The sequence below is a fragment of the Accipiter gentilis genome, chromosome 19, assembly GCF_929443795.1.
Source record: "Accipiter gentilis chromosome 19, bAccGen1.1, whole genome shotgun sequence".
NCBI classification, from domain to species: domain Eukaryota; kingdom Metazoa; phylum Chordata; class Aves; order Accipitriformes; family Accipitridae; genus Astur; species Astur gentilis.
This window is the reverse complement of record NC_064898.1, coordinates 20,538,800-20,552,373: the sequence shown is the minus strand read 5'-3', so window position 1 is coordinate 20,552,373 and position 13,574 is coordinate 20,538,800. Positions and strand designations below refer to the sequence as shown.

The 13,574-nt window shown below is 42.8% G+C and overlaps 1 protein-coding gene across 1 annotated transcript in view; it reads left to right on the top strand.

Moving 5' to 3' along the window:
• RAB30 (RAB30, member RAS oncogene family) overlaps nucleotides 1–13,574 on the top strand; it is a 51,122-nt gene extending 37,548 nt beyond the window's left edge. The window contains exons 4-5 of the mRNA XM_049823494.1: nucleotides 2,682–2,865; nucleotides 4,998–13,574. Coding sequence (XP_049679451.1) covers nucleotides 2,682–2,865; nucleotides 4,998–5,248 — 435 coding nt within the window. The 3' untranslated portion in view covers nucleotides 5,249–13,574. The remainder of the gene's footprint in view (nucleotides 1–2,681; nucleotides 2,866–4,997) is intronic.

Below are 13,574 nucleotides of genomic sequence, written 5' to 3'. Positions count from 1 at the left end.
AGTAAGCCCCTGCTGCCCTCAAATGTCTGATGAATGCACAAGTTTCCACCCAAGCAACTCTCTTAATCACCTTGGGGCTGGCTTGTGTTTCACAGAGCCTTAGCAAGTGGTGGCTGGGGTACCAGCTGTATTTCACATAGCAGATAATGAGTTGTTAAATCAAAGTCCTTCTCCCGACCCCACCAGTGGAGTAACTTGGAGTCACTGGAGCTCAGCTGCAATGACCAAGCTTAGGAGGAAGCTTAGTACGTTGTGTTTGGGCATTTGAATGAGCCTTCCAGCATCTGAAAGGCAAATGGATTTCCTTCAGGGAGCGATCTTGTAGCCGAAACTTTTTGAGTAAGCAGTGCTAGTAAGAATAAACATTTAATGAGCAGGAAAAGCACGAATGAGTCAGAGCACAGAGCAATAAAAATGACATCTCAGTCAAATGAGGCGCTTCTCTGACTGTGAGCTCATTTAACGGTGCCCAAGCTGTGACTCTGCTTCTGTGCTGGGCAGCATCTCCTGCACGTCTGCTGGGATCCAAGATGAGAAAGCAGAGCTGTTTACCGAAAAGGTTTTCAGACTTGAAAATAAATGATAGATTTCTGGGGAAAAATACTTTCCAGCTTTCAAAGTTGCATTTGAAAGTCAATGGAGAGGGACTTGCTAGTGTGAAAGCTGTGCGCAAGCCATATCGGGTATGAGCAGCTACTAAAGCTCGTTGCAGATGACCTGAGACAGCACTGTGCAGTTGAGGGGACTTTTGATCTGCCTGGCCTTTTCTAATAAAACCAAAAATATGTACAACACCTGCACTAAGAGGCTACACAAATTTGATCCAAGTAGGTAGCCGTTATCATGCTGGTCAAAGCTGGGCATCCTCAGTGCTGCAAGCAGAGGGCTGTGCTATATGGACCTGTGGTCTTATTGTACATGGTGGAAATGTTCATATGCATAAAGGTAAATGTATATGCAAATGTTGGGGGAGCAGAAGGTATCAGCTGGCTCTGAGAAAATAAACATCTAGGTTTTCTGCAGGCTGAGTCAAGCACTGTCCTTTGTTTCCTCTGATAAAATGATACAAGTAAAATGGTTGCTGTAAAATACTTTATTTGGCAGAAATAATCAGTGGAGTGAAATGAGACATGCATTTTGTGTGCAGGAGATTTGTCAGTGGCTGTAAGGTCGGGGGCTCTCCCCTGCCTTCTGCACAGGTAGACTCACAGCTGCAGCCAGTAAGAAACCCTCTCCCCCAGAGCAATCCCTTTTGCTTTCAATGGCTGCTACATTAAAGTGGTGGAAGAACATATTCACATCAAGTTTTTTATCAGCTTGGACATCTTCTCAATAAATGCAAAACATACATGCTGGAGTTAACAAGGAGACCAACTGGTAAATGCTTTTCCTGGGAAATAGCTGAGCAACAACAAAATTATCTGTATTTTTCCATCTGCCAGAGTTAGGAGGCTGGTTTGTTTTAATGGGGACTCATTTGTTATCTGAACTTCACGTGCAAGTAATTTCACTTATGGTTTTGTGTCACTTAACTGCAGGTGCCAGGTATAGCCATTTAAATACAACTATGCCAAGAGATTAAGAACAAAAGTGCCCAGTAGCTGTAAGCCAGCCACAAATTACTTTCTCTGCAAAAAATGTACTTTTTCAAAATCATACCCCATGTCTGAAAGCTGCTACTGGGAGCTCTCATTTCAGACTAACACATTTATGATGAGTAGCTGGTGTAGTTTGACTTTGGAACTGGCAAGAATAAGGTTTTCTCTGTTACAGGCTGCTGAATATATGGAAAAAATCTGAAATACCTTACCTTTTTCTTCCCAAAGTACACAGGATTCTGGCTGGAAATCACCCTTTTGCATATTTAATTCCAGGGAGTGGTGCTATAAAAAAATAAAAGCTGAAGTAGAGGAGTACTCTTTTATGCTGAAGTGGTTTGATTTTGGATGTTTGTTTCTTTGACTGCCTTTCTGAAGAACTGAGGTTTTGATGACCCACCAAAAACTATCAGATGGTCAAATTATAAGAACAGTATGAGTTCAGTTTGTATTGGAAAATGTATGTTGTCTTCCTGGACCCAGAAAGTTTGGCAAACGCTCATGACTTCTTTGATATAGTTAAGGACATGTCAACCAGTTCTACGTGTTGGGAAGGCAGGCAGGGTGAGATGGCTGAAGCTGTAGAGAGGAAATTTTCTTATAGAGTCCTTGGATCAGCCTTCAGCTGAGCTCCTTGTTCACTGCTGTGGTTTCCACCCATCAGTGCATCATCTCAGGATACTATAACGAGCTTTGGGAGCTAGAGGAGGGGCTTTCTTATTTCTTCGTGGGATGGATGCTGGTGTTCGTTGGACTACAGGACCAGGAGAAGTGACTTTGTCCCTCCAGCCCCTGTGTGGCCAGCGCAAAAGCCTGCAGACCTGTGGCTTCCCGGGGCCGTCGGCCGCAGTGCCAGCTGACTTTGTGCCTTGCGTTTCAGTCCGCAAGTGTAGGAACGGAAACAAAAAATGCTGGTGGAGGGAAAGCCTCCCCAGCATTGGAGAGAAGAGCTAAGTGCTTTCCCAGCATTGGTTTTACCCTGAAGTGAGTTTTTTAGGTCAAAACAGTGCTGCTATCAAATAAAAAAAAGTTGTGGGTTTTTTTTTTTCCCCCTTTTACCACCCTTCCTTGTTATGCCAAAAGCTGCAGATCTGGGACACGGCAGGACAAGAGCGATTCCGATCCATCACGCAAAGTTACTATCGCAGCGCTAATGCGTTAATCTTGACCTACGACATCACCTGCGAAGAATCCTTCCGGTGTCTCCCCGAGTGGCTGCGAGAAATCGAGCAGTATGCCAGCAATAAGGTCATAACCGTGCTAGTGGGTAAGCGACGATCGTCCCTAGTGGGGTGGTGTGACGAGGGGGTGAGCTGTGCGTGTCGAGGGGTTGGTGGCAGATGGAGGTGTTAGCGGGAGGAGAACGAGGCATCTCTGTGAACTGGTGGTGCAGGATGCTCAAACTGGTGCGGCAGATCTTGTTGCCAACCAGAATTATAACCGCAGGGTGCAGCTGATGCCTTAAACCCAGTGCTTGGACCATTCCTTCTGCAAATAACCCTGAGATGCTGATAGTGATGTTTGGGACGCCACAGGCACTTCTCAAAGTGTGGTCCTGTCTCAGGTCTAAGGCTATGGCATGCAGAGCTGGATACTTCCCACCAGTTGGTCCCATATGGGACTAAAGCGTTTGATGGTGCAGCTACCAACTGAGCCAAGAACAGAGCAGTTGCCCTTGTGATTCCCAGCTCGGATCTCTACAAGTATACATGGATCTGGTCAAGTTGGGGTTGCCTCTGGGTTTCTGTACCCCATAGCTGTGGGACAACCCACAAGTGGTTGTCTCAAGTGGGTCAGGATCTGGGAACCAGATCAGGATGTGATGGTTGTGTGGATCACAGCATTCATAGGTGGGACAGAGCTGGAAAACGGGATGGGTTTTTTTTGCATGGCTTTTAGGGAAACTAAAATAAAATAATTGAATGTTATGTTAATCTGTAGAGCTTCAACCCAAGCTAAAGCAGACCTCAGGCCACCTGTCTGCTACAAGCAAGGTGAAGGTTATTTTGCCTACCCGTGCTTTTCCACGCTCTGCTTTCAGCATCTGATAGTCAGGACTTGGCTTTTAGAGGCCCAAGAATATATAAAGAACAATGGGAAAATAACTTAGGGAAAGCCAGATAGTTTCATGCTGCAGCGTTGATATCACCTTTAATAGTTTGCTGTTGAAGAGAAGAAACATAGAGGGTTGTAAAATGTGTTTAAGGTGGCTTTAAAAATCTTTTAAGCTTTACATGCCCCAGCGGTATTGCAAGTGAGCCGTGGGATTTACAGAGCCCCCATACAACAAACTCATTATATGCCACGAGAAGGATATGGCGTGTATACAAATGGTTCAGAAATAATTAATGACTAACAAATGTATACATGATTTTTTGTAGGGAACATTAACTATCAGCATCTACAGCACAAAATATAACTGTTAACAGCCATAACACACACTTTGAAGATGGTGACACCCATAAACTGATTGTGTTGAGTGATAATGTGTTTAGAAAGGTAACTTCAGTGTATACAGCAGGTCCAAGAAACTGCTTTATCAGGAAAGAAAGGGGATCTCAGATGAGAGGAGGGCAATGAGATGCAGCTTGCCAGCGGAAGCGCAGTCTTTTCCTTCCGCTAGTTCTCACAAAATTGCTGGTAGAATCGAGGCCAGGAGATGTTTCCTCCTGAACCTGCCAAGTCCCCAGACACAGCCCCTTGTTATCGCAGGTCCTGGTCTGTTAATCTTCTTTGTGAGATTAATTTATGGCAAAACCATCATGTTTGAAGTGAAGTGGCTGGTAATAGGGTATAATCTTATCAGACGCTTGCTTGAGGCTTTAATCAACTCTCTGCTAAACTGAGCTCTCCCAAGGAAGGGGCTGGTTTCTTGCCCCACCTCGCTCTGCAAGTGCTCCTGAGCCTGTCCCTCTTCCAACCTCAACAGCTAAATCCTTCCTGTGAATATTGAAATCGGAAAGCTGCCTTCTGTGCCAGGCTTCTTTTTAAAGCTTGTAATGTCATAAGAAATATCACATTTAGTGTCTCATATGCTATAATTGACATTTTAAGTGCTCCTCAGAGCAAGAACAGGAGAATTTTCAATAGATATTAAAATGGAAATCCTTTAATGTTGGTTGATAGCAGCAAACAGATGCACTGATGCTAAATTAAAGCTAACTGACTTGGATGTTCACAGGGCATATTCCGTTAAATAAGCTGGTATTAAATGAACCTGGTCACAAGTATCAGGGAATCTGTTATTTGGAGGGGAGAGCAAGCACTAAGAGTTTCACATCAAAACCTCTGTCCATACATATATACAACACCAAACTCCTCTTTATTCCTTATCAACCTCTGTTTCTCTTGGTTTGGAAGTCAAATTAATTCCTTTTCTAAAATATTTTATCAATGCAGGTAATAAGATTGATTTAGCCGATAAGAGGGAAGTCTCCCAGCAAAGAGCTGCAGAGTTTTCCGAAGCGCAGGACATGTACTATCTGGAAACCTCAGCAAAAGAATCGGATAATGTGGAAAAACTCTTCCTGGACTTGGCCTGTCGGTTGATCAGCGAGGCACGACAGAACACCCTTGTGAACAATGTCTCATCCCCCTTACCAGGAGAGGGGAAAAGTATCAGCTACTTGACTTGCTGTAATTTTAATTAAGGAGCTGGCGTGTGACTTCCCTTTCTGCCATGGGCCAAGAGGATTTTTTTTTTTTCCTGCTGGGATTTATCTACTTGAAGGGAATTCCTGCCACTTTGACCCATCTGACTTAGCCCGAGTCAGGTTGCAGACCTGGAAGCGTGGCAGGCTGATGGCCCCAGCTACATGGCGACATAGCAGAATATAACATGGTTTAAATTTAATTTTTCTTGCAGTCTCTGGAGAGGGTTAGGAAAAGAAGAGTTGCACAAGTGCTTCATGTAATGCAGAACATGAGCTATTGCATTTCCTTCTGTGGGAGACTAGAGCAGCCTCTCTCTCAGAACATATTGAAGAGATCAAAATCTCTCTTATAGAACAATGTGTTTGGTCCTTTTTAAAATAAAAAATTAAGAAATAACCAACAATGAACCCTGACCCTGGACTACGCTGGCAATCTTCCAGGCTGCCAGCAAGCGAGCTGTTAGTACATGTACATAGCGTCTGCCCGTGCATCTTCATGGAGGACTCTGGTGTTTGAAATAGTGTTATGTCTCTCATCTACAGGCACTTTCATGAACATGGAATTAAAAAAAAAAGTTACATATATCAACATTTTCAAGATTTAAGAAGATGGATACAGCTCATTTGCTCCCTTTGGTGCTAGCAGTTCAGCAAATATTCCATAGACCAAACGTAGTCTTACTACATTACTGTTCTCTGAATGTGTAACTTAGACTGGTTAGGAAAAAACACTAATAAGCACTGTTCATAAAAATAAAAAAATCTCGTTACCTCTTTTTCTAGGCCTGAACGTAGTGGGAAAGGACTGTGCTTTGATATCAACATAGGATGAAAAAACTTTCCAGAAATAAATTTAAAAAAAAAACCCTGTTCCTCCTCTAATTAGTAATGTCCTAACATGAAAAATTACCCTCAAGAAAGGTTATTGGTGGAGTTGGAAAAAGCATACCAGACGTGACCAAAATCTTGTGTGTGCATGGATTGCGTATAAGGGTTCAAAAAGAGCACAGTTTGAAGTGGCAGTCTGCAATATGTCCAGCTTAAAAATAAAGCTTGTAGATACAGTTCTTGTTGGAAGGCAGGTGTACAGTTTTGTAGAGATTTTTTTTAACGCCAAGTGGAAATAGTGACGGGTTGCAAGCGGTATCATTCTATGCCTGACCCATCCAGCGCTCACCTTGTGGAACTGCTCTCCAAGATGCTCTTGAAGGCATCTTCTTGGCATCCAGTCTCTCTGCTAGAGTAGCTTTCAGATTCAGGGCTGTAGAGTAATTTAATTTACTTGATGCTTTGTACTCTTAATCCTGGACTCCAGTGTATGTGTAACTTTAGGCAATTTCTTTCTACAAAACCCCTGAAGTGGAAGCACTATGGAGTTTGTGATGTTATTAGACCTCTAGTGCCATATGCGAATAATGCATTGCAAATTTACATGTTGATGTTAAAGTGAAATTGGAAGATAGTGAATGTGCACATGAAAAATGCTATTTAGAAGTTTGAGTTCAGTTGAGCTAATCTGAGTAAATGTCTCTGGGCAATCACATGGCTGTGATATGCTGTACTTTAGAGCTAATAAATTTAATATTATTTGGCTTTTACTGAAGATTATAACAGAGCTTTTGTCTTGACATAAAAAGCTGCCACTAAGTACTTCTTGAAAAGAATAAAAATTAAAAAAAAAAAAAGGCATTTTAAAATGCTTTCTCACATTTTCCTGGAAAGACTTCTTTGAGCTGTATCATGTTGTGCCTTTGATCTGTAATGGGGAGCGGACTCTATGTGTCAGAGAGGGAGGATCGGTGTGTCATATGGCCATTTTTAATATTTTCTTGCCATTTTTTTAGGTCACTTCTTTTATGACTAGTGGTACAAAAGGAAGATGGAGAAGCTGTGGTACGAGGCTTGTTTGTCACTTAGCTAACGCTTAGCAAAGAGCTTCTGTAAGTGTGAGATATTGGGGGACGTGTCATCTGCTGCGCTGGCCTGGGACTTTTCAGGCTCTGCTTGTGGTGTAATCCGGAGGATTTAGAATGTGTGGGACTTGGTGGCTTCTGCTGTGCTAGCCCGTGTGGTACAGCCTGTGCCGAAGAGCAATGTTTTTCTTGAGCATTCCCCAAATTGCCAAATGCAGCCTCATATGAGCTCATGAAGGCCACCCAACTGTGAGACAGCTGATTCTTTTTGGTAGTTGTTTAGAGCAAGGCTCAGGGTGTTACATGTAAGGTAACACTTAAGTTAAAAATCAATACTATTATATGTTTAATTTGTAAAAGCTCTTACTCTCCAGATGCTGGACATGTCAGCATGTAACTGATAACAAATAGGGCAGGGCTGTTTGATCGAGTTAATCAAGGAGGAAGGAGTCTGCCCACTAAAATACCTGTGGGCTTCTCAGCCTGATTTCCCAATGCATCACAGCTGGGCAGGTACTTTTAATTCCTGCTGAATACCACTATAAATGCACTTTAAAGTGCTCCTTGCATCACTTCTGGAGGTTGAAGTCTAACACATTTATCATGATGCAACAGGCTGGACTGGTCAAATAGCAGAAACTGCTAACTTCATTTTCTTGGATATTGACTTTGACGTTTCTAGAAGGCTAAGTCTTTTTTTCCAGTGGTTTCCTAACCTGTAGGTGACTATTTTGAAGACTAGCTGCCTACTAGCAACCTCAAAGCATTGGTTCTTTTTATTGCTAGCAAATCTCCTCCATTTAAGGACACCATCTCCAGACAGTGACATGCTTTTGCGGCGGGGTGGCGTGCTGCAGTTGGGCTGATGTTACAGTGAAGTATCTGACTTCTCCAGGGACAAATCTGAACTGATTCCTTTCAAGGTTTATTCTGTGTAGACTTAAAAAGTTGAAAGGAAACAATGGTGGTATGTGCAACGTTTTACAAGGTCAATAAGCCAAAGCTGTAGTTTGAAACTCGCTTCTTTGCAGGAGTTATTTTTGTACACCTTTGAGTATCTCTCTAGTGCATGCAACCCACTTCTCCCTGTAGCACTGAGGGTTTATCTTCTCTTCTACAGTCTGGTCCACTGCTGAAGGCTTCCCAGCTAGAAGAGGAGCTTTATCAACTGCTAATGACAACTTAGTGCTGTGGCATAGTGATCAAAGTCTTGAAAAATAAAAGGAGATAAAAATGCAAATTCCAATTATCTGACAATCAGCATTCCAACTGTGGCCAACACCTTGCTAGATGAGTGGATTTTTGAGAGAACTGCCAGTAAAAGCTTTGTGATGCTTGCTGGGTTGTGTGTCCAAAAGCTATGCAGAATTGATGTAATGGAGCCAAATTTGACTGGAAATGTTCTATCAAGAGAGCAAAGCATTGCTTTTAGCATGGTTGCTAGATTTTGATGTGTTTTCAGGGTGATATATCCACAGCCATGGAGTAATCTTCTTATTTCTGGGTGAATATTAGTTTTTATAGTAGTCCCATAATGAGACCTTTTCTTGAAATTGTTTTAGCACAATGACTAGGTCCAAGCAGAAGCCAATATAGGATGGTCAACAGATGTTTGCTTTATCTAGCAAACCTGTTTGCAGAGATTAGTAAAAGCATCTCCGGAAAACTGGATGGTCTACACTCTTTTGCAGTTCAGCCACTGATTCAGGCTGATCTTGGGTAAACCACCAAACATTCTGTGCTTCAAATCACTGTATGTGAAGTACTTGCTGGTATTTTGCATTGGGTATCTACACAGCAAGTTTGCTGGGACAAGCCATGACTCACTTCTGTTCCTATTTGTGTTGCCTATGAGAGACCAAGTGCTGGGGGGGTGGTGGGGGGGAAGCCCTTCAGGTCAAAGAGTTACAATGGAAAAAGTGAAATTATGAACTTTGTAAAGAAGGGGACACTGGGTGCCTCTTCCTATCTCTAACACTGAAGACCTGATTTGATCTACAGGTAAGTTTGAGTGTGCAGTCAGATACATGTTTGTGCTGAACGCTAAGTGACTTTGTGATCATTATTTAATGAAAACCACATACGACAAATTGTCAGGCAAGATACTTTGTTCTTTGCTGTAGAACACATGAAACAGCCCTTAAAATCTGTCAGCCTGCTGGTGCTGTTTGTCTTTTTGGAAATAGCTATATTGGTAACAGTTGGCTCCCGCTAGTCTAGGTTTAGTGGTTAATGGCTATTGAATTCCTTCAGCAGCAGACTGAGGTTGACACAGAAGACAGTGATTTGAAAAGAGGGAAAGTCAAAATTAGTGATGCAGAAGCATGGTGGGTGCACACACATGGGACAACAGGCTTTCCTGAGCTTTTGTTGACAAGAGATGCAATTAGTTATAGTCAAACCCACTGCCTCGTTCATTATCCCTAAGGACTGCTGTTTGTTCAGCTGCTTTTCCACTTGTCTTCTCTTTTCAGTATGAAGAACTGTCTATAAATCAGGCTGAGATGTTGAGCTGGCATGATTTGTGTAGTCAGAGACTGAATTCAGTTGGAAAACAGGTGAAATTCTCCAGCTATTAAAACAGGCTGAGCAAACACGCAGGATGCGCTGCCCTTTGGGGACCGGTGGTGTCATCGTGGTCAGATATGGCTGGAGACACTGTCGCCGAAACCTTCTCCTGGCTGTGGGGCAGACCGAGCGCTATAGCCCGTTGTGGAGGGGGAAGGATGACTCTGTGGAGCAGAAAATGCAAAGTAAAGAGATGATTCTATTCTCTCAGGGTTTTTTCAATCCCATCCTCTTTTAAAAAAATAAATGCATCTAGGACTTGGATTTTGATTTCTCTGGACTTTAATAAGGGATGCTTTGAATTTGAGTCTCATCTGAAATTCCTCTGCATTCTTTTGCTTTCAATATCAAAGCACCCAATATCCTTATATGGATTGCTCCTACCAACAAAGACCTTTTTTGAATTAACTCGGTTAGAAAAAGGTGTTTCTAGAGGACACTTTGTGAATTCCTAGGGAGCAAATATGGAAACTCTTTGAAATGTTGATATACATAAGGGCTCACCAGAAAACCCACTGGAGCCCAAGGAAATACTCTAATCAATTCTAGTAGTGAAAACCCTGTGAAAGATGTTTTCTTTCTCCGTTTACAAACTTTGTTTACCTGAACAAATTTGGCTCTTGACACGACCCTTTTTCCTTGCATCAAGTCTGTCTCCTCTTGCTGTGGGTAATAATTGTTCTAGTTACTGTTCACAAACAGCAAAAGATCATAATTTTGAAGGACAGTCTTGTCTTCTTGTGGTGGTGGTGAGCGGTGGGGAAACACTAGCTTGATTTCCTACAAGCAAGTAGTGCATCCTAAGCAAAGCACCCTCAACTGGAACTGGTTTTATCTTTGAAATGTGATCATCCACTGGAGCTGTAGTTAAATGTACCATAAAGGTTACAGATCTCACATCTGCCTCGGTTTAGGATTTACGTTGGCTAGGAAAATAACAACAGGGTAATCGTGCTGACGGTGATGCAAGGCTCCCAAAGTAGCCCGCTGCATTGCTCTGAGTTACCTCGCTAATCACCACCTTGCTAAACTGACCCAAAGTCTCCTTTGCTGTACTGTACTATATCCAGCTGAGATAGATTGCCAGCTGTCATCACCCGTGGATGCCATCGCACCCTTTCCCCTCATGTGAATCAGCTGTAACTTAAACCAGAAGTAAAAACTATGCCATGTGAGTTAAGGGTGGTTTTTTTCCAAGTGGGAGGCACAGATCCAGAAAAAAACCCTCATCTCTATGCTTGCCCCTCCAAATACAGTCATCTGGGTAATTGGAGAAAGATAACCCAGGTATAGCAGAAGCTGAGGTGGCAATGGGTGTAATTTAGGCTGTAAATGTTGTCAGTGAAAAATTAGACTGGTTTTAAGAGTATAGGCAGGGTTAACAGCTCAGCTTATGTGTCTGGATAAACAGGAGCTGGCTGTACTGTATTCGGAGATTGTCTCTGTTTTCACATTAATAACTAGCTATTAGCACTCCCTGGATGCGATCACATTTGTTGAACCAGTTATTCTTTTCCAGCAAGCGCAGAAAATAATTTTAGCTCCGGTTATAGTGTTACAATTAAACTCAAGAAGCAGATGCCACCTTTACGATTGCACCTTTGCTTTTCCTACTACTGCTTATCTTGGGGTAACGTTCCCAAGGACATGCAGGCTTGTGAGTGCACCGTGGTGGTGTCCCTGCCGAGCATCTTCGGGAGTCCAGCCCTGGTCCATAGGCCCCTGACACAGCCAAAACCTGTGTCAGTCATGGTTTTAGCTGTGCATGGCGTCCTGGGGGAGAGGGGATGTTAGAAGTACTCTTACGCTTTCGTGGGCAGTGAGTCAGGGCTTTGGTGGAGCGGGGCTCACGTGAATGCAAACCTTGGAGCTTTTCAAAGCCTGGTTAGTACCTTTCATCCACGAATCTGCTCCTTCCCAATACTGCTCATGCCTCAAGCACTGTGGAGGTCTCAGACTGGAAACAGTCCTGGTTGCGTGAACCACTGGATCCTACTGCTGCTTCAGCTAGAAGGAGGAGCATCCATGGCTCATCTTCTGTGCCACCTCGAGTTTCTTACTATGGACATACACCTTACCAATTTGATAAGCCCATTCTCAGCCATGTAAGCATCCTATAAGGAACGCTTCCCTTCTTATGGGACCAGTACAAGAGCCTCAGCTGTTAAGAATCGGTGGGGGTTTGGTGCAAGTTGAGTAAATCTCCAGTGAGGAGGTGGATGCTGTTCTCCATCCAGGGAGACTTATGGCCATGTGGAGGAGGAGGGTCGGACATTCTGAGCTGTCGCTTGGGTGCTGGTGTGAATATCTCTGAGGGTCTGCGTTGCATCATTGGCATGAGCTTTAGTAAATCTAACGGCTGCAGTGTCCCCAGCAGTCAAGGCTTTACGGAGGGGGAAGCAGAGGAGAGGGGAATGCTGTTTTGACATTTTAATGGAGCGAGAATAAAATGCTTGGGCTATGGCAGGGAGGGCTGCCGTGATTTCAGGCACTGCCATTGCCTCAACTCTTGCAGACTGTTTGGAAGAAAGCCTTACCGCTGGCCCCCACGTGCAGTCAGCACTGAAGGGGAAAAATGAACTTCTTAGCCCAACGTTTTGGGGGAGAAAAGGCCATCTAATAAGATTACGGAGGAAGCCCAGCGCTTGTTGCTATGCTGGTTTGGAGTGACAAGTATATATCTGGATATTAGAGAAGTAGTTTAAAATGTGCCATGGTTTTTAGCATAATAAGATGCACTGCAGATATGTCACATCCATTTTATTCCCCACAGCTGTTTACAAAAGGAAAAAAAATTAAAAAACCCTGAGATTGGAGCAGCTGCAGTCACTCAGCTGTCAATATGGGACAAGGCTCTTTCTGCTCCTCTTTTATTTCCACTTCACTCTGTTCTGCTGCACATATTTGGCTGTTCTTTGAATTTGCAGATCATGAGATTTTTTTTTCAAACTGCCTTTGATCTATACAGAAAGACTCACCCAGCTCTCATTTGAATTCATTAATAGTTTGAGTAGGCATTTTAATTTTATGTTTACTGGTTTGTTTCCCTTTGTAACGTTATCTAACTGACAAGTTCGTCGTGCTCTGCATTGCCTTTAGGTTTTTGAGTCTAAAATGTTTCCTCTTTCCTGAAAGCTATGATCATTTTTAGAGATGTTATAACGGCATCTTCATTTTCTCAGGAGAAAACCTGAATTACTCTCAGCTTTGATTACTAGCAAATCAATATTGAAGCACGTAATTTTTTTTCTTACAGCATGAACAAAGTATGTTTTATACCATCAACTGTAGTACGAATTGTAGTTTTAAAACCTGCTTAAGCAGTAAAAGCAGCTTTTTTTTTCTTTTTTTTTTTTTTTTGTTTTTCTTCTTTTCCTCCAACTGCCGTGCCAGGGAAGTCACAGTATTAAAGGAAGTTCCTGGTTTGGAGTTTCTCCTATAAAGTCTGCTATCTTTTCCCCAACAATTGTGAATTTAGCACAATGTACAGAATTTTAGCAAGAACCCTGATTCCTAAACACGTGGCCAGAAGGATGAGGAGAGGATGTGTTTCTTGTTGATCAAGCACAACCATTTCAGTGGAGAAAATGCACTACAGCTGGTCAGACCATTGATCTCGGGTTGCTGGGGTAGTGCTGTCTTTGGGAAGGGCATAGGTGTTAGCAAATCGCCGAACTGTGAATCATTGACTGTCAGAAGCATTTGGCTTGTCTGTTTTGAAGTTCTTGTGGTCAAGTGTGGTACAGCGGGGTTGAGAAAGGAATGTATTTTGGATGACCAGGATGATGAATGTATGATGCTTCATGTTTATTTGTAATGTCCTTTTTATACTTAGAAATTGC